Source organism: Notolabrus celidotus, chromosome 11, assembly GCF_009762535.1.
Source record: "Notolabrus celidotus isolate fNotCel1 chromosome 11, fNotCel1.pri, whole genome shotgun sequence".
Classification (NCBI taxonomy): Eukaryota; Metazoa; Chordata; class Actinopteri; order Labriformes; family Labridae; genus Notolabrus; species Notolabrus celidotus.
The window spans coordinates 3,404,215-3,424,587 of NC_048282.1; the positions used below are offsets into that span (position 1 = coordinate 3,404,215).

General features: G+C 42.7%; 2 protein-coding genes across 3 annotated transcripts; one reads left to right on the forward strand and one right to left on the reverse strand.

The window, feature by feature from the left end:
• Window positions 1–623: 623 nt before the first annotated feature.
• LOC117821171 lies at window positions 624–10,422 on the reverse strand. The gene is made up of 4 exons (XM_034695253.1): window positions 9,805–10,422; window positions 4,704–4,759; window positions 4,392–4,560; window positions 624–1,491 (listed from the first exon to the last, which is right to left on the reverse strand). Exons 1-4 carry the CDS (start codon window positions 10,007–10,009, stop codon window positions 1,130–1,132), a joined length of 792 nt encoding a protein of 263 aa, XP_034551144.1. The 5' UTR covers window positions 10,010–10,422; the 3' UTR covers window positions 624–1,129.
• A 107-nt stretch (window positions 10,423–10,529) lies between these two features.
• wdr6 (WD repeat domain 6) lies at window positions 10,530–18,986 on the forward strand. 2 transcript variants are annotated; one of them, XM_034695248.1, is made up of 7 exons: window positions 10,530–10,619; window positions 10,910–11,026; window positions 11,265–11,429; window positions 11,761–14,518; window positions 14,716–14,793; window positions 17,418–17,534; window positions 17,730–18,986. In XM_034695248.1, the coding sequence occupies exons 2-7, from the start codon at window positions 10,957–10,959 to the stop codon at window positions 18,655–18,657; spliced, it is 4,116 nt and encodes a 1,371-aa protein (XP_034551139.1). In that variant the 5' UTR covers window positions 10,530–10,619; window positions 10,910–10,956; the 3' UTR covers window positions 18,658–18,986. The 2 variants fall into 2 exon arrangements, with proteins under 2 accessions (XP_034551139.1, XP_034551140.1); XM_034695249.1 differs by having other exon boundaries at window positions 10,587–10,768.
• The last annotated feature ends 1,387 nt before the right edge of the window (window positions 18,987–20,373 follow it).

Consider the following 20,373-nt stretch of genomic DNA (forward strand, 5'->3'; position numbering starts at 1 on the left):
GGAAGACTGGTCCGATGCACACTGAGATATTTTCCCAAATCAGTAGACATCCGGGGAGTTTTGGCATACTGCAGATTTTGCTCTTGTTCACATACTACTTACTACATACTGAATTTTGGACATATCAGTACGTACTGCTAGTATAGTAGGCGATTTCGGAAACAGCCATAGACTGTAAAAAATATGGACGTAGTATCCATGACGTCACCCATCTGTTTCTGAAGAGCTGTTTTGAGACCAATCGGCTGCGGCAGCCATATTGCTTCTGTCGAGCCAGTGTGACGTAAGAGGCGGGCTTTGAGCCTCCTAGCCAACAGCTGCAGTGTTCCCACAGTCAGCTGTTCCTCTCATTGGAAGACTGGTAATCTCAATATCTTCGAAATTGCCGAATTAGAAAAAAATTCACCCCCCTCACAGTGAGAGGACATCGAGAAATGAGCTACCCAGACTACACTCATCTTTTGTACCAGACTGTAAACATGTTTATTAATGCTGCAAAGATCGTCTTTTTCCCATTCATGTGTATGTGACTTCCGGTACTTCCGGAGCCAGCCTCAAGCGGATCCTTGATGAACTGCAGCTTCTAACACTTCCGCATTGACTCATTTTTTTAGACCGGAGGTTGCCGCTTGGTTCTAAAGCTGAAGCCGTGGCCGGAGAAGTCAAACGTTTATATCCCGTTTATTATTTTCCTACCTCGTTTATTCATTTAGGCGAAAACAAAAGGCACATGGTCACACATGTACCGCTGTATGATTATCTTTCCAGGTGCGCGAATAACAAAATGCTATTCGAATAATAGGGTCAACAGCGAACACTCGAGTACTCGAGTAATCGTACCCATCCCTAGTACGGGGGCTGAGGTTAAGGTGATTGGTCAAATTTGTGGGAAAGTTGCAGTGATTGTATTTATTATAAATTGCAAGGCTGCACAGAAATCGCACTGATTGGTTGAATTTGCGTTGATAGTTGCGATCGCAATATCACAACTTCCTGGAGGGACTGATTAAGACAGCTGATTTAAAATACACAGTGAATCTTTTCTGTTCAAATACAAAACAATGTATAAAAATAGTGACACTTCATGACATAAAGACAAAACAAGCATAAAAACAAAACTATTCACGGCTCATCCTGTGGGGTCTGACGTTTTCTCGTCTTCATCGCTGCTGCTGGAGGAAGATGGCGGCACGTCCTCGCCCATCCTCCTCAGCTTGGCTTTATAGTAAGCCTTCTTCATCCTAAAGGCCTTCTCCTTCTGCCGCGCGGCTTTCCTCTTCTCCCTCACCAGCTCCTGCTCCCATGCCAGCACCTTCATCCTGTTCTCCCACTCCAGGATCTTCATCTGCTGCTGCTGCTCCAGAGCGTCCGTCCTCTGCTGGTACTCCAGTCTGGAGAGGTCGATGGAGTCCGGCTGAGCTGGGTGGTGGCCTGATTCCTCCGTCTCGCTGGCTGGTGGGTGGAGACGCTGGCTGATGAGTCTGGACGTGCCTACAAGGGTTTGAGTCATGAAAGGTCAGTGAAGGGAACATTGTGTCTCAGGGGCATTGAGGGCAGGGAGAACAACTTTGATTACTGTCTGTTCTATTTAAAGTCTTCTTCTTATCTCCCTGCACTACAGAACATTGTGTATCCTTTCATAAATCTTCTCTTTGTTTTAGGTGTGATGCAGCATAGCACCTTCAGCACAGCTTCATGTGTTGGGATGAGTATTTAGACTCAATTTAATTTCAAACTTGAGTCACTCAAACTGACCTTTCCTGGCACCATAAGCCCAACATTTTGAAATATACACACAGGTTTGCCAATCAGTCCGTATTGGTTGTTATTTTTAGATTGTTGGGTGTATAGACAACTTGACACAAATCACAAAAATGATAGACGTGCTGACTAATTAAAGAGAAAAACAACATACAGTGTCTTTCATCGTGTTGAGTCTTCAGGGGAAATTATTGCTTTAAAAGCTCCTGTAAGGGATTTTAGATTTGTGTTGATTTGTTGTGTCTATATATAAAGGGGCATCTCTTATTTCTTCTAATGCTAATTTTGTCCTGTACATGCTTAAGTTGTTTTGGGTTTTTTTTTCACAAAAAAATATCATCCTGATTTTCTTTAAAGCCTCTGGAAAAGTAAATGGAATATTTAAAATTCACATAGAATATCAAAATGTAATGTGTAATCAAGCTGCTTCATGAAGTGGTCTCCTGGAATGGTTTCTAATGAACATGAGCCTTGTCAAGAGTTCATTTGTAGAATGACTTGCCTTCTTAATGTGTTTGAGACCATCAGTTGTGTTGTTCAGAGGTAGGGTTAGTACACAATGGATAGCCCTATTTGTCTACTGTTGTAATCCAGATTATGGCAAAACCAGATTATTTCATAGTTTGGATGTCTTCAGTATTAATCTACAATGTTGAAAATAATTAAAATAAATAAAACCATTGAATGAGAAGGTGTGTCCAAACTTTTTACTCGTAGTGTATGTAGACATTTCTAATAACATAAACCTGCTCTTATCAAAGTATATTAAACTGCAGGAGCTGTCCAAAGGGGACAAAGACACAAAACAACTTGTTCACTGGGTCATTCATAAAACTAGTGGGAGTGATGAGCATCTTAAAATGAGGATGAGGGAAGGACTCTTCTGTTTGCATTTATTATTGTTAAAAAATGTGTTTCACATGAGCTTACAGACTTATGCCTGCTCATTTAACTTTTAATCTAACAGATGTCAGTAAAGACTTTCACACCCTAATGAGGGTTCAATATGTTTTATTTAAATGTAAATTTGCCATAAGAGTTGCGTACCAGAGATATGTGTAGAATTAAAACCTTATTCTTAGTGAACACTTTTCTAATTGTCCTACGTGAAATTAATAAGTGTTGTTTACATGCTACAACTTAATTAAAGCTGGGGTTGGCAGTCTCGGAAAACTAGCATGAATTTAAATGTAGCATTTCCTCAGGACTCCGTCTAACCCCTCCCCTCCTCCCTCAGAGCTCCTCCAAAACGACGCCCCCCCCCCACCCCGCTCACATGCACGAGCGCCGCTGATTCTCAACCATATGATGGTGACTGATTCAAAACTGGTCCTCACCAAAACATTCTCATAGTGAAAGTTAAAAACACAAACAAACATGGCTGCTGTTAGTACTCACAACTGTCATGCTAGCATTATCCAGTTGTACTGGTGACACGATATCAGGAGAAAAGTTATAACACATATATAATACTGTAACAGCTCTACTGTTTGTTAAACGTGTTCAGTGTAGATGTTCTTAATTCCTACAGTGTTGACAGTCAGTGAAGGCATCAGGAGAGGTGTAGAGTGTGTGAGCGGGAGAGAGGAGAGACAAGAGGAGAAGTTCTTCATTCATTCAAACATTGATTGTTGTTTTGTTGGTTGGCGTGATCACGGCCGACAGTGACCGGTTATTAAAGATCAACGTGTTCACCAATCGGCTCGTCATAACTACAGCGTCCGGACTGACGCTACAGTACATCTACATTTCTGTAGGACTTACTAAATGTCATTAATTCTTCTGCTTGTCAGAGCCCCCGTGGTGAGAGCTTTTTAGACTCTGATCCGGACTACAGTCCTGAGCAAAGCACCTCATCGGGTCAGAGGGGACAGGCCCGAGGTCGAGCGAGAGGGGCAGTCAGTAGTCAGGGGAAGCAGAGGCAGGAGACGGGGACTTGGAGTACACGCTGGGGAAATGTACGTGCAGGAGGCGGGCAGAACAGCAGGACGGGATTTGAATGGTTTAAAATTTTGGCACCCAAATAAGGCTGATTGGTTGGTGTTTTCCCAGGTTTACTCCGGCTGTAGATAGCAGCTTTTCTTCGCTCTTTTTTAAGAACACATTATGTAATGATTCCCATCAGGACATAAAGATCATTTTAACCAGTATAACAAAAAGTGGATCTAAATCTGATTACCAACCCCAGCTTTAAGAGCACTTTCTTAATTAGATTTAAACTTGTAACAGTATAAAAGTGTTCTCAAACATTTAAAGGCTTACATTGATATTTACAGAAAAATCATTTATACAGTGGTGGAAAAAAAGTTTTCAGACACCCTTAAAATTTTACACAATCTCAAATATTATCATGAAAAGTATTTTTTGTGTTTCAAGCATTAAACGGACATAAACAAATACAAATGATATTTTTTTGTTTATTGTTTACAAGAAAAACTAACAAAGCTAAATTCTTGACAGTTTCAATATGTCAGCTCTCAACATTGTCAGTATCAAAGTCAACAAAAAACAGAGAATGTGTTCAAAACTGAACAAAGATTTTGGGGTGTCTGAAAACTTTTTTCCACCACTGTATGTATAAGGGTTAACAGATTCAGTGTCAGCTTGCAGGGCTTTATATCTGTAGGTACCTGGTGCTGTGAAATAGGCAGCATGAAATGTCACATCTTGTAGCTCTGCATTGTGGCAGGTGGAGTTTGGAGCAGGGCTGTGGTGCAGATCTGACCAGTCGCTGCCTGTTAGCCTGTCCAAGGAGTCACGCTGCACACACACGGCCACTTGCTCCTTGCTGTCCTCAGTCTGAGACGGAGAGAACGTGAGTTAGAGATCACTTTACTCGACACATGAGCTGCTGCAGCTTCAGCTTTATGATCGTTGATTTGAATTCTGATGATTTTAACTCTGATAAGAGTCAACCACAATGATCGTGTTTGCATAGTTACCTGCTTCACTGTGCCGTTAGTCTGCCCAGCAGCATTGATCATTATCATATTGCCTGCTAACATGAGAAAAGATGGGAGACAGACAGACAGGGAGGGAGGGACAGAAGGTTAATGTGTGGTAGGAAAATGAGCAGAGAGCGCCTCCCTCTGGTGGACGCAGGCACAAGTCTGAAATCACATAAAACACTAGATCATACCCAAACAAACATTTCCCCAAACAAATGTTTCCATTCTAGTATGAACGGTATGGTGTGGAATATTAATTTATGAATCATCAACCTTAATAACACAATAAATACAAATAACACTGCCTGGACTTTAAAGGTGACATATCATGCAAAATTGACTTTTTAATGGTTCTTTACCTGAAATATGTGTCCCTGGCATGTCTACAAACCCCCCGAGAATGAAAAAAATCCATTCTGCCCCTGTTCTGATTTCTCCACCTTTCTGTAAATGTGTGTGAAACGAGCCGTTTCAGACTTCCGTGTTTTTGTTACGTAACAACAATATCCGGTCTGTCACGGAGTCAGAGCTCGGAGCTTGTTCAGCCCATAGACTGTATAAAATAATACTGAACCCCTCCTCCGTTTTTCATTACCTGCACAAACGTGTGCTAACAAGGAGCTTAGGATGGAGGCATGCTAGTTGTAGGCTGTCTTAATAAACACAAAGGTCGGTTTTACTCCCCACGTCTGCAGATTTGAAGATCTAGTGGATGATTTTTATTTATCATGGATAAGTGCTAGCGCTAGTTAGCATAGCTACATAGCTACATGTCGTAGCTGTAGCAGTGTACCAAGACACACGTCTACATACTGACAAATAAAACAACAAGAAACACAGAATCTATGACCAATCCTTCAGAAAGGTCCCGCTGCCTTTCTGGCAGAGGTCGGTTTTACTCCCCACGTCTGCAGATTTGAAGATCTAGTGGATGATTTTTATTTGTCATGGATAAGTGCTAGCGCTAATTAGCATAGCCACATAGCTACATGTTCATAGCTGTAGCTGTGTACCAAGACACACGTCGACATACTGACAAATAAAACAACAAGAAACACTAAATCTATGACCAATCGTTCAGAAAGGTCCTGCTGCAGGCGCCTCTCCATCAGGATCAGATTCTGGATCAGATTCAGAGGGTTGAAGTAACGTGATCTCTGAGCAGCCGTGTATATTCAGCCAACATGTAAACATTAGATCAGCGTGCTGGAGAGCCGAGGCACATCCACTTCCTGAGGGGGCGTGGTCAGAGGGAAAACAGAGTGTTCTGAGGAGGACTGAAGAAGAGGGTTTTTCAGGCAGACCAGAATCTGATTTCAAAGTGTTTTTTTGAGCATAAACTTTAAAGACATGTTTTGGGGACCTCTTAGACCAATATATATTGATGAAAAAAGCGTGATATGTCACCTTTAAACACAATCAAGAAATGGACTGACAAGTCACAACAAACACTCCACCGCAGCCTTGTATTTACTAAATAAAGGTCGAATACGGGTGTGTCGTAGTAAGAAATATAAAACTTTAAACTGTTATGGGTAAACTTGAAGATTATTCACAATCACAAAGTTCCTCACTGTCAAGATCAGTTCTGTTTTGGTGTTGCTGATTCTGTCATTACTGAACAGGGTAACACAGATTTAATCTCATTTAAAAGTGCATTAAAGAATATAAAGACAATCAAAAACATACCTCAGATGAGGTACAAAATGCTATTTACTGTATTAAAGGGGACATATCACGCTTTTTTCATCAATATATATTGGTCTAAGAGGTCCCCAAAACATGTCTTTAAAGTTTATGCTCAAAAAAACACTTTGAAATCAGATTTTGGCATGCCTGAAAAGCCCTCTTCTTCAGTCCTCCTCAGAACACTCTGTTTTCTCTCTGACCACGCCCCCTCAGGAAGTGGATGTGCCTCGGCTCTCCAGCACGTTGATCTAATGTTTACATGTTGGCTGAATATACACGGCTGCTCACAGACCCGCGTTACTTCAACCCTCTGAATCTGATCCAGAATCTGATCCTGACGGAGAGGCGCCTGTAGCAGGACCTTTCTGAAGGATTGGTCACAGATTTAGTGTTTCTTGTTGTTTTATTTATCAGTATGTCGACGTGTGTCTTGGTACACAGCTACGAACATGTAGCTATGTGGCTATGCTAACTAGAGCTAGCACTTATCCATGACAAATAAAAATCATCCACTAGATCTTCAAATCGTCAGACGTGGGGAGTAAAACCGACCTCTACCAGAAAGGCAGCAGGACCTTTCTGAAGGATTGGTCACAGATTTAGTGTTTCTTGTTGTTTTATTTGTCAGTATGTCGACGTGTGTCTTGGTACACAGCTACAGCTACGACATGTAGCTATGTAGCTATGCTAACTAGCGCTAGCACTTATCCATGATAAATAAAAATCATCCACTAGATCTTCAAATCTGCAGACGTGGGGAGTAAAACCGACCTTTGTGTTTATTAAGACAGCCTACAACTAGCATGCCTCCCTCCTAAGCTCCTTGTTAGCACACATTTGTGCAGGTAATGAAAAACCGAGGGGGGATTCAGTATTATTTTATACAGTCTATGGGCTGAACAAGCTCCGAGCTCTGACTCCGTGACAGACCGGATATTGTTGTTACGTAACAAAAACACTGAAAACTGAAACGGCTCGTTTCACACACATTTACAGAAAGGTGGAGAAATCAGAACAGGGGCAGAATGGATTTTTTTCATTCTCGGGGGTTTGTAGACATGCCAGGGACACATATTTCAGGTAGAGAACCATTAAAAAGTCAATTTTGCATGATATGTCATCTTTAAATCAGTGAGGACGCTGCAATCAAAATGATGTAACTGGATGTAAGTGGGAATATGATAGCAAAGATATGTCTATTGATGAAACACAGTGGTGTACTCCTGGGGATGATCCTGGGGTCCAAAAGAAGCTGCACTCAAGTGCCTCATTTTGTGATATAATCAATAATATAGAAATGAATATATAGTTTTTTGTTTTCCTTTTTTAATCATTTAATTTCAACCACAATTGGTCACATGAATATTCACCATGCTGCAGGAATTAAGTGTTAGCTGCTCAGTATTTTCAGGGGGAGGCCCCCAAACCCCTCTCTTGTTACCGCTGCATCAATACATTTGAATTCACCTTACCAGGGGCTTGAAAGGAGGTGCCCCTTAAACAGCCTGAGCATGCCACTGTTCATAACATATCACAGTGATAGGAAATGAAAAGTAACATGTTTCATCAGTGGTGTGCTCAGACTGTTTGAGGAGCAGGGGAGAAAACCCCTGCAAAAAAGAGCACCTCCTTTCAAACCCCTGGTGCTCACAGTGTAGGGTGAATTTAAATGTATCGATGCAGCGGTAACAAGAGGGGGGGTCGTGGATCCTCCCCCTGAAAATACTGAGCAGCTAACACTTAATTCCTGCATCATGGTGAATATTCATGTGACCAATTGTGGTGGAAATTAAAGGCCCTGTGAGGAGTTTTGAACTGGCTGAGAAAGCGACTGAAAATGATACTGATGCCTCTTTATGACCTTCAATAGCAAACAAGACCATCAGCAGCAACACTGACACCTTCTCTGTTGTAATTTTTAATGCCTGAAACCGCCCTGGGGGCGGGGGGGTGGGGGGGTAGGTGCCAGACCAGATGATTGACATCTTGCTTCAGAAACAGCCTTTATTTGACTGTTTTCATGGAAAATAATTGCATTGCCTGATAAAGTTGACTGTTAAAAAACAACAGGATGAGTGTTTTGTTGAAAACACTACTTTTGTATGTTTAGGACAAGAGATAAGAGGTATCAATTTGTCCACAAGGGGTGCCAGAATCAATACAAAACAAAAGTTCCTCACAGCAGCTTTAAATTATTAAAAAAAGGACCTGCTCTGTTTGTAAAAGCGTCTTGAGATAACGTTTGTTGTGATTTGGTGCAATACAAATAAAGATTGATTGAAAAAATAGTAGCTAAATTTGAAATAAAACCTTGAAAATAGAAAATGTAATGAGTTTTCTGCCTTTCTTTGTTTCCAGATGACTCCTAAGTTTAGGGTTAGTGAACAGTTAATTATCAAAGCATCAGTAGCAGCAGGTTAATTCATAACAACACAGGAAACACAGACACATGATCATATAGGTAGGGTCATTTTCTGCAGAGCAGCTAAATGAAGACACAATAAATCACTTTGAGGGACAGTGGGGGTCACAAGTCTTTGGCACCTATATTTTGGGGATCACAGGCTGAAAACTTTGTGAACTCCTGATCTAGAGGGCACTTTTCATGCATTTTCCACTGATCGGGCAGCAGAGAAGGCCATTTATAATGTTTTATCTACTACAGTGGAATCAAAGGGGGGCCTTTAGCACGTTTTCTTTCAGACATGATGCCCCATCCCTGAGTACACCACTGGTTATGAAACATATTACATATTAACATAGTCTACTGCAGATTTGTATATGGATAGTTTACTAAATTGATTCTTAATGAGGGATGTAAAGGGTTTCCATGGACCCACTTTTGTGGCCCTAAGAAGCACAAAATTAAATGCACCACTGCATCACCTTGATTCTTAAAATAATTTCACTTTATTCATGATAAAAACATGTTAATTACATCTTTATTAGTGGATGACTTTGCCTGCTTTTAAACACTGCAGATGTTCAACATCAGCTGCTTCTCCTCTTCACTGCAGGTAAGTGAAGGCTTTATTTGCAATCTCTAATACAAGGCTGCAGCATACCAAGCCGAGAACACACTGAATGGTGCTAACTACAGTAACATACTATATAAACACACCAAATGTTTATATTAATGTTAATGCTCTCAAGCTGTATTCATTAGAAGTGCTGTCATAAAACAACACATGATCAGAGGAGACAGTGTGATGACCTGGAACAGAGTATCAACACCTACATGTTTACACAGCTGTTGTTGTTGTTGTTATAAATGCACACGCCCACTAACACTCAGCACAACACATCATCAGTGATTCAATAGTTCAGTTATCATGTGTACTCTTACACTCCTGCACAGTGCATGCCTCTTTAAAGGTTCCCCAGCTGTGAATAGAAGCTAAGCTACCTTCCACCAGCTTCCGGACCGCAGCTTTGTGTCCAGCTCCCCCTGCGTGGCTGGTGAGCGCAGCCTCGCCCATGGTCTGAAGTTTGATGGATTTACAACAGGCCCTACATCGAGCAAAGTGGATGTCCTGGACGTCCTTTAGCAGCCATTCCTTGTAGATCCCCTTTGAAAGCCAGGAGTCTTGGAATTTACATTTCCCAGGCATTGCTAGCAGTGAAGTTAGCTGGACCGCTTCCTAACGCCCCGACCATAGACTGGAACCTTTTCCTGGTGCGTTCAATGTCTGTCAGAAAAACAAAACACCGTACATAATGCTTGAATTAAACTGCTGTAAATAAAAGCAGTAAAGGGATATTTCTTGTGTAAATGAAGAAATATCTCTGAAGAGGCAGTATTACACTGTAACTCGTGATTTGACGATACATGATATCTACATTGCCACATAATTACTCAGTTACTAGGAAATACAGATGCAGCTCAACCATATCTTCTAAAAAGGCAAGATAAAGCATGAATTTTTCCTGGAATCAAGTGTCCACGAAAACCTCTAATAGGACACGAAAACAAATCATATTATTGAACCGAACATTTTTAAAATTCACACGAATCGCTGCTGTGATTGTTTTTCCCCCTTGAAACCCGAAGGCAACACAACTCTACGATAGTCGGTCACATGTCTCGCATTGGCCAATAGAATCACGGAAAATCTTTTTCTAACCAATCAGCCTTCAGGAAGCCGTTACAGAAGCGTGATTGGCTAAACTACACGGAAGTTAGAAGAGACACACATGGGCAGTACACTGCGGTTCATGAATGTAAATAGAAACATTTATTGCAGACTCTGAATACATGTGTGTTTTTCTGTGTAGGCTTTTACAAGTCAGGCATGTAGCTGCATTGATGGATCTAGAAAAGAGAATTTGCTTATGTTTATTCATACAATGACACGAGAGGTGCTCAAGCTGTAAGCTTATTTTGCTAACTAAAATGCTAATGTCTGCTCTCCATCTAGACTTTCTCAACAAACGCATGCTTATGCTTGTCTAACTCATTTGTTTTTCACTTACTTTCACTTACTTACTTACTGTAACTTTATATGTTTCAGGCACCATATGTAATATTTTGAAATGAAAGTGTGTTAGTCGTTAGGAGATGGAGACAACAGCCCTGGTAGCTCCAGTAACAGCTCTGGAGTTTCTTCAGGATGAGTTTCTTCTGACAGGTATGCAGCATTTTTGCATATTAATTAAAGAAGATATTTATTGTGCACTAATAACAGAATTTGCCAATCACACCTTGTTTATCTTAAAATAAAATATACTGTAAAATAAGCTTTTGTCATATCATTTCTAGTTTTGTATATATATCTATATAAATGGTGATTTAATTGGCTTCTTGCTTTTTAAAAAAATAGATAAAACCCTTTTAAGGATCACATAAACGATCATCTTAATTGACAGGTGAGGGTCCAGTCTTGACGGTCTACAGTCTCCAGCCTCATCCTAAAGCCTCTGCGTCACTAAGTGTGCTCCAACACTACCGAATCCATGGGATCAGACCCAGACATCCCACAGCTGTCCCAGCACAGAGCTCTACCACAGGATCCTGTGAGAAGAGGAATGATGGTTTGTACAAGCTGGTATTTGTTTTCACAGCTCTCTTTTTATTAAGTTAATATCCTGTAAGTGAACACATACAAAAAAAAAAAAATGCCAATTTGAGTTAAGTGATGTTGACATGTAAGGTTAGGGCTAAGTGACATCATTGGAAGTGATTTACATGCATTAATCAATAAATGTAATAATCAAGTAAGATACTGTAGACACTTTTGATTTCATTTTTGCCATTGTTGAAGAACTGTCTCATTAAAGTAATTCATTCACTCACTCTGAAAGGCCTCTTTTTTATACGGTGGATGTTTTGTATGAATTCACTTCTCATCTTTTCAATTTACAGAGCTGACCTCCACCTCGGGGTCCTTCTTTTATGACCTGGCCGTGTTTGGAGGCAAGGCTGTGAGGCTGGTGAGGCTTCATGTGGATTTTCAGACAAGGGAGCATGTGCACTTGGAAGTTATGGGTCCCCTCATGGAGCTGCAAGACTGGGCTTTGGATGTTCACTGGCTTCCAGGAGACAAGCACTTACTGCTCTGCGTGGCTGTAGCCCATAACAGTGCTCTACTCCTGGACATCAACACAAAAAAAGTCCTGGTTCAGCGGTCCTGTCTTGAGGGGTGTCTGCTGTACTCTGCCCTCCTTCTGGTTCATGAATCCTGGGCAGATACAGTCTTAATAGGAGGGACAGTTTTTAACCAGCTTGTTCTTTGGAAGCCTGGAGGAGGAGATGAAAAGTCTGAGCACAAAGCTCCTGTTGAGAGACGTCTGCTGGGCCACAGCGGGGTCATCTTCAGCATCTCTTACCTCCAGGAGAAAGGGTGGCTGGCTTCAGCCTCTGATGACCGCAGTGTGCGGCTGTGGGGTGTCGGTGCGTTAGGAGGACCAGGAGGGAAATGTGGAGACTTGAACCCAACTTGTTTAAGAGTTCTATATGGACACCAGGCCAGGGTCTTCTCTGTACATCTCTCATCAGGGAAAGTATTTAGTGCAGGGGAAGATGGGGCCTGTTTAGTCTGGGACTGGGCCGGAGGAGGCAAAGTGATCCGGACTTTAAAGGGACACAGAGCAGGAGGGGTTCGTGCACTTGCAGTCAGTGAGGGAACAGGAGATGAAGAGAGATGGGTCGCTACAGGGGGAGCGGATGGAGGGGTGAGGTTGTGGAGGGTGGAAGGGAATGGAGAGAAGAAGGAGACAACAGAAGAAGCAGTGACAGAGAAGCTGACTGATCTGAAGTTCCCAGGTCAAGGTCTGCCTAAAGTTGTTTGTATAGCAGGGGGAGAAAGTGAAAATGCAGGCTGGACTCAGAGTAGATTTGTGGTGTGCACTGATCAAGGACTCGTTTACCAGTACAGCGCTGGGCAGTGGGAGATAGTCTGGCAGGGGACCTCTGAGTTTCAGTCTTATTGTGTGATGGAATCAACCACCATCAGAGTGAAAGACTCGACAGCAAAAGTAAGTTTGTGTGCTGTGGGAAACCTCAGTGGGTCAATACAGGTGTTCCCTATGTCTCAACCTCAGAGTGGGATTCTTCTCACTGGTGGATCAGGGAAGATCCACAGTCTCATATGGCAAGAAGCAAAAGAGAGTCTGTATTTGCTCGCATCCGGAGCCGAAGGACTCGTCTATCGCTGGTGCATAAAAGTAGAGATGGATGAAAGCTGTTCCATCACTGTTGGTGTAAATCCCCTCCCTCCTTTCTTTCTTCCTCCATGTGCCAAACGCTGGCTGACAGCAGCTGTGCTCCTCCACTCCACATCACAGGGGCTGCTGTGGGTTTGTGGGGACAGGAGAGGGTCTCTTCTTTTGTTTCAGGAAGAAGGAAAATTCCAGCAAAAGTTTGGGGATGACAAGAACATGAATGAGGGCTTGGTGGCAGACGGGACTCAGACTGTTAAAGAAGGGCGGGTAGCTGAGGGTAGAGACGGCACTGGAATTGGAAGAGGAGAGCCAAAGATTAAAGAACTGAAAGACCAAACACTTCATTCACTGAGCTGCTTGTTTGGGGTGCATGGAAAACAGGGAGTAACTTCAGTGTGTGAACACCAGGGACTGCTCTACAGCACTGGCAGGGATGGTTGTGTGAGGGTCTTTAGAGTGTGTCCAACACCACGAGGAAAACCTGAAGAAAAGGTTCCAGAAAGTCTTCAGCTGGAGGTTCTCAGAGTTCAGCGAGCCTGCAAGGGAATGGAGTGGCTGGAGAGGGTTTTGTTTCTTGAAACTGGCATTCCAGTGGAAGACAAAGAGGAGGAGGAGCTCAGAGGGGAATTTGAGAACCACTATAGGACAAAAAGTCCAAATGTGAAAGAAGGTTTAGTGGAAGGGAGCTTTGAAAGAGAAGAAGAAAAGACAGAAAACAAGGGAAGAGAAGCCAGGTTTGTCATCCTGGGCTTTCATGCAGTCCAGTTTGTCGTCTGGGACCCGGTGAGGCAGGAGAAACTGTTAGCGGTGCCTTGTGGTGGGGGGCATCGCTCTTGGAGTCTCTGGCCATCAAATAAAGGAGTGTGGCCCGGATATGGAGCGCTGGTCTTCATTAAACAGGGAGCTGTCCTGACTTCACAACCTCCAGGAGAGGAACCGAGTTGGGCAGGGAGGGCAGGGAGGACTGGTGGATGGGGACTGAGGGAGGGTGTCCATGGGAAGGGGATTGGGTGTGTTTGCAGGCTAGGAAGGATCAGGGGAATTGGGAATCAGATTCAATCAAAGAGTTCTGGAAACATGACGGACAGTGAAGAGGATTCCTGGGAGATCGTGGTGACAGGAGGAGAGGACACCAGCTTAACCGTCCTGGCGATTAATCCCGACTCCGGCAGCATCAAAGTTCTGTCCGTCATTACAGACCACATCTCAAGCGTCCGAACAATAACATCAATAACACATCCAGAGGGAGGCAGTGGAAACCAGACTCAGTCTCTTCACGCCCTGCTCGTGTCAGCCGGTGGGCGAGCTCAGATGCAGTGCTACCGGCTGTTGGTCACCTGGGACACGCAGAGACAGATTCCTTCCTGTCAGGTGATCCAGGTGGCCAGTCACCGATTGGACGACCAGTGGGAGAGACGGAGGAACCGACACAAAACTGTGAAAATGGACCCAGAGACGAGGCAAGTCCATACACAATAATCAATCAATCAATCTTTATTTGTATAGCGCCAAATCACAACAAACGTTATCTCAAGATGCTTTTACAAACATAATGAATTCAGAGAAAGTACGATTCATCCAACCTTTCATTTAAGACACTTCCTTTTATTTTACACTGCTGATCAAGCCTCACTGAATTTTGTCTCCGTGCTTTCAGGTACATGTGTGTAGTGGCTGTGGATGAAACACCAGGCAGTGTTCTTCTGGCGGTCGCCTGCAGTGACGGAGCTCTTAGGTTTGTGTCTGTAGAAACATCTTACACCTCCCTCTCTGGAGCTTTAGTAATGTTGACTTGTATAAAAATCTAGAAGAAGAAAAAACGTTCCATTAGTTCAATAACAATCAATTATTGATTAATCATTAAAAAAAGTAAACGTTTTCCATGTCAAATATAATGCCAAATGCGTTTTTCCCCTCAATCAAATTTTCCTTCACAATACAATGTATATAACTGACAGTATTGAATATCTACAGATCGTATTAAGGTGATTAAAATGTAAAATGCTGAATATCAACGTGTGGAGCAGGCTCATAATCTCCGCGGACATACAGTCATAAAAGTGAAGGCTCAGACTTCAACAAGGGAACTGAACAGAAACATATTTCAATCAGGAGAGACACAGTTTGAAGATTAAAAGTTAGTTATTAAAACTTAAAAATAATGAAACTTGACAGTAAGGACTCTATGGGGATCATTTAGTGAGCATAGGATGTGTGAATTTGGCAGCAGAAGAAATCCCCCTTGAGTCCAGACTCTGGTGGTGGTGGTGGTTGATGAATTCTAGGAATTGAAGACTTGCAGAGACCAGGTGGAGATGGGGAGATGGAGGGGTGTGCACCATCAAGCAAGAAGGAACTAGCTGGAGAGAGACACACAGCAGAAAGTTGATAGGCTGACAATAAGGGCGTGCCACTGAGCTATTGGCTGACAGCCGCCACTGATTAACCAATGGCAGCTCCGGAGCGTACAGCTGTAGGCGGGTGAGCTATTGAACAAGAGAGAGGAGAGTTAAACAACTGCTGTGATTGCTTTTATAGTCTTCCTGTCTGAACTTTCATTAGAGCTACATTTCAGACTCAGTGTCCAGTTTGCTCGTTCTTATTGAGAAAAATAAGCATGTGAACGTGGTCAGGTGTCAGCCAGGAGCGCAACCGTGTCAACCAGTCCGGCGGCAGAGAAGAAAAAAGTGCTTGTGGAGACCTGTCACTCAGTCGCAGCCCCCAGCTGAGTGTCTCCACTGTGAGCAACACCTTCAATCAGCTGATTCACATGAAACATGCTTTAAACTTAAAACACCTCCCTGGTAGCTGAACCAAATATGAGACCACATGATGTTTGTTTAAAAAAAAAAGTAAGTTCTTAACAATTAATCGATTAATTGTTGACATTCCTACAGGAAATTAAACATTCCTTTTGAAAGTGGAAGCATTGATTATGAGACATTTTGGGGTTAAAGGTGACATATCATGCAAAATTGACTTTTTAATGGTTCTCTACCTGAAATATGTTTCCCTGGCATGTCTACAAACCCCCCGAGAATGAAAATAATCCATTCTGCCCCTGTTCTGATTTCTCCACCTTTCTGTAAATGTGTGTGAAACGAGCCGTTTCAGACTTCCGTGTTTTTGTTACGTAACAACAATATCCGGTCTGTCACGGAGTCAGAGCTCGGAGCTTGTTCAGCCCATAGACTGTATAAAATACTACTCAACCCCTCCTCCGTTTTTCATTCCCTGCACACATGTGTGCTAACAAGGAGCTTAGGAGGGAGGCATGCTAGTTGTAGGCTGTCTTAATAAACACAAAGGTCGGTTTTACTCCCCACGTCTGCAGATTTGAAGATCTAGTGGATGATTTTTATTTATCATTGATAAGTGCTAGCGCTAGTTAGCATAGCCACATAGCGTAGCTGTAGCTGTGTACCAAGACACACGTCTACATACTGACAAATAAAACAACAAGAAACACAGAATCTGTGACCAATCCTTCAGAAAAGGTCCCGCTGCCTTTCTGGCAGAGGTCGGTTTTACTCCCCACGTCTGCAGATTTGAAGATCTAGTGGATGATTTTTATTTGTCATGGATAAGTGCTAGCGCTAATTAGCATAGCCACATAGCTACATCTTCATAGCTGTAGCTGAAGCTGTGTACCAAGACACACAAGAAACACTAAATATGTGACCAATCCTTCAGAAAGGTCCTGCTGCCTTTCTGGTAGAGGTCGGTTTTACTCCCCACGTCTGCAGATTTGAAGATCTAGTGGATGATTTTTATTTATCATGGATAAGTGCTAGCGCTAGTTAGCATAGCCACATAGCTATATGTTCGTAGCTGTGTACCAAGACACACGTCTACATACTGACAAATAAAACAACAAGAAACACTAAATCTATGACCAATCCTTCAGGAAGGTCCTGCTACAGGCGCCTCTCCGTCAGGATCAGATTCTGGATCAGATGAAGTAATGTGATCTGTGAGCAGCCGTGTATATTCAGCCAACATGTAAACATTAGATCAACGTGCTGGAGAGCCGAGGGCACATCCACTTCCTGAGGGGGCGTGGTCAGAGGGAAAACAGAGTGTTCTGAGGAGGACTGAAGAAGAGGGATTTTCAGGCAGACCAAAATCTGATTTCAAAGTGTTTTTTTTTTAGCATAAACTTTAAAGACATGTTTTGGGGACCTCTTAGACCAATATATATTGATGAAAAAAGCGTGATATGTCACCTTTTAAGTTTTAACTGCAGGCAGTATACAGCTTGAATGTAGCTAAAGATTTAAAATGCAGCTGTTTTTATTGTAAAGATGTCCTCAGGTTCTACACATTTCTATCTTTTAACTTCATAACTGTTTCTTTCAGATTTTTCTCGGTCAGCGAAGTCAAACGTCAGATTGATTTGTTATGGGAAACATTTTACCATCAGCGCTGTGTGCTCAGTGTCGCCACCTGCAGCCTGGAGGACAGTCAAGGCAACAGGTGACCTCATTTCTCAAACCTGAAATTTGTATCTTCTTTATAAGTCATCAGTAGTCTTATTCATGAACAAGATCACTGATTCTTGTAGAAATGTTTGTCTTCATTGTACATTACTCTGTCTTTAACTGAAAGCTTTTGCTGTTAGAAGTCTTAAAAGAGGAATCTCACATGAGCATGTTCACCTTGGGTCTCCAGGTATACTCTGCTGTGCAGCGCAGCAACAGATGGTAAAATTGCTGTGTGGAATTTGACTGAGCCTTCCTTCTTATCAACTGATTCTTCAAGCTGCACCCTGACTCCACCAATCCCTTGTCTCCTCATTCCCGCCCATCAGAGCGGCGTCAACTCATTGGCTGTCTGGAGAGAGAATGTGGGACAACACGAGGACCGTTGCTTGGTAACTGTTGCTGGCGGAGGGGATGATGGGCAGCTGACGGTGTCCACAATTAGGGTGCAGTACCCAGAAGAAGGGAAGACCGGGGGCAGCAGAGGGTCTTCTCAGATGTCTGAGCCTCCAGCTCTAAACCAGATGTCTCTTGATCTCCACTCCCAGTCCAACACCCTGCTGGCTCACGCTGCCCCTCTGACGGACCTGAAGCTCCTGAGCCCCGGTCTCTTGGTCACCACTTCTTCAGATCAGAGGGTTTGCCTGTGGAAGTTCAGCAGTGCCGGTATAAACCACAGGGAGGCGGTGTACTCCCACGTTGCAGATGCTGCAGGACTTGCTGTGTGGGAGGGAGAGATGATGGTGCAGCAGGAGGAAGATGACAAGAGGAAAACAGGGTTTGAGTCTGAGCTGGAGATTGCAAAAGTGGGGCAGAAAGGGGGTCCCACGAGTTTAAGGATGAGGTGTGAGACAGGAGGGAGATTCAATGAGGATAAGGAGACAGCTGATGAGGCCAAGAGAGGAGAACCTGATGAAGTTGAGAGTGGGTCAGGTCACCATGTTGGTTCAACCAGTGATGAGAAACAAGCAGAGGCGAGGGGATGGGTGCTGGTCTGTGGACAGGGCCTCCAGCTGTTAAGAGTCAAAAATGCAGAGATGGAGACTGCTAGAGGAGGAGCAGGACAGCACAAGGAGGATCACAGAGTTAAAGTGACTTTGCAAGAGAAGTCAACGTGAGTGGGATCAAAAGATGACAGCGCTCCAAAGAACTACTTCAAAATTAGACGAGGACCTCAGACTTCAGAGGTTCTCGTCTGTAATAGTTTGACCAATTCACAATGAGCCTCTGTTTGATACCGACACAAGAGCAGACTCTGAAAGTCTTTTTATTTTATAAAATGCCTTGATTGCTCTTGAACCATTATTTGATAGACAATCATGAGTGGCCCGACATGACCAAGGTCAGATAGAAATCTTGGTCTGCTTTAACTCAACAAATGAATATATTAAATTTTACTTTTGTAATTTAAAGAAAAGATTTTTAATAAAGTTTTTTATTCTCTATGTCTTGGAATATCTTGTGTGAGTGGAGTTCAGTGCAGTTCAGAAAGACGTTCATATCTTATGCAGCTGCATGACGAGTCGGTGTAAAGAAAAGAATGATTCATTTCCTGAGAGGAGACATTTCAAGCACAAACTCCTAAATGATAAATCAACAAAGGTCATTAAGAGTCAGATTATTTCTCTCTGAATTTAAGTGAAGCAGGAGGAAACCCTACTGATAAACTTCTCAGAACAACAAAGATTTAGACAGGAATTAGCTTGAAAAAAACAAACTACACAGACATAGGGCTGGGCGATAATTCAATAACCAAAATTATCGCGATATAATTGTTCTCAATATAAATACAACAAATGTTCAATACAAATTTGAGATATTAAAACCTGTAATTACAACCCCCAACCACTAGAAAGGGAAGAGGCACTTGTGTGCTTTAAACGCTAGTTGCCACCCAACATTGAACAGAAGAAGAAGAAGACGGGATTGAACAGCCAACCATGTCGCAGGGTGAGAGGTAGGCGGAATCAGTGTTGTCAATTTAGTGACTTTGGGCCCGATCTACTAAAGGTTTGCGTGTATAAAAACACGTGCAAACTTGATAGCGCGCGTAAAGCTGACGTACTAACCGGGAGCACCGAGGATTGCGTCTTTCAAATGAGCAAAATAGCACTCACAAATCATTTAGTGTGTTTGCCTTCATGAATATGCAGAATACATGTAGATCATCTGGACGCGCAAAATACTGGGAGGAGGAGATGCAAATGTAATCATTTAGCACACGCAATGTGATTTATCAAACCTGAAGCAGATGTGAAGTGCGCGCTGTATTTGCGTCTATATTTAGCACGTTTGAAAGGCAGGTGCAAACTGGCACAGCGTTACGCACACATGGCTGTGGTCACTGTAAAGCTCATCATAACATCGCTTTACAACATGCCCGCAACAGCTGGGCTTACAAGCATTACTAAATGTTTTAGTCAATCAAACCAAGAGAACAAAATAATAATAATAAAACAACACAAATTCAAAGCAGTTCAGCACCACGGATAGCGACCGCATCATTCTGACACCCACTTTAACTTTTTCATATAATGAGAGCACAGTAGGTCACTGTATCAACAGATATAAAGTTTAGTAAAATTGGCACAGAGGCCCACATGTTCACATACAAACAAAAAATCTATATGAAGTACTCGGCCTACTCACCACTGTCTGGACGAGCCTTTAGCTCCGTGGACTTGTCCACGATGCACTGTATGTCCATTTTCTTTGATCTGTCATTCTCAATAGATAACATGACATGTCCACTCAGTCTCTCCTGTCCCATCGTGCTCATCAAGGGGTTTTTAGTTAGTTTTAACTTGGAGAATGAGCGCTCACTGAGCTGCGCC

Bases quoted from the DNA above. Each gene is read 5' to 3' on its own strand.
- wdr6 (XM_034695248.1), top strand. From the start codon at position 10,957: ATGGAGACAACAGCCCTGGTAGCTCCAGTAACAGCTCTGGAGTTTCTT. The intron at 11,027-11,264 runs GTATGCAGCATT...CTTAATTGACAG, and splicing joins GGATGAGTTTCTTCTGACAG to GTGAGGGTCCAGTCTTGACG. The intron at 17,535-17,729 runs GTGACCTCATTT...TTGGGTCTCCAG, and splicing joins GAGGACAGTCAAGGCAACAG to GTATACTCTGCTGTGCAGCG.
- LOC117821171 (XM_034695253.1), bottom strand. From the start codon at position 10,009: ATGCCTGGGAAATGTAAATTCCAAGACTCCTGGCTTTCAAAGGGGATC. The intron at 4,760-9,804 runs GTAGCTTAGCTT...TTCTCATGTTAG, and splicing joins GGTCCGGAAGCTGGTGGAAG to CAGGCAATATGATAATGATC. The intron at 4,561-4,703 runs GTAACTATGCAA...TCTCCGTCTCAG, and splicing joins CTAACGGCACAGTGAAGCAG to ACTGAGGACAGCAAGGAGCA.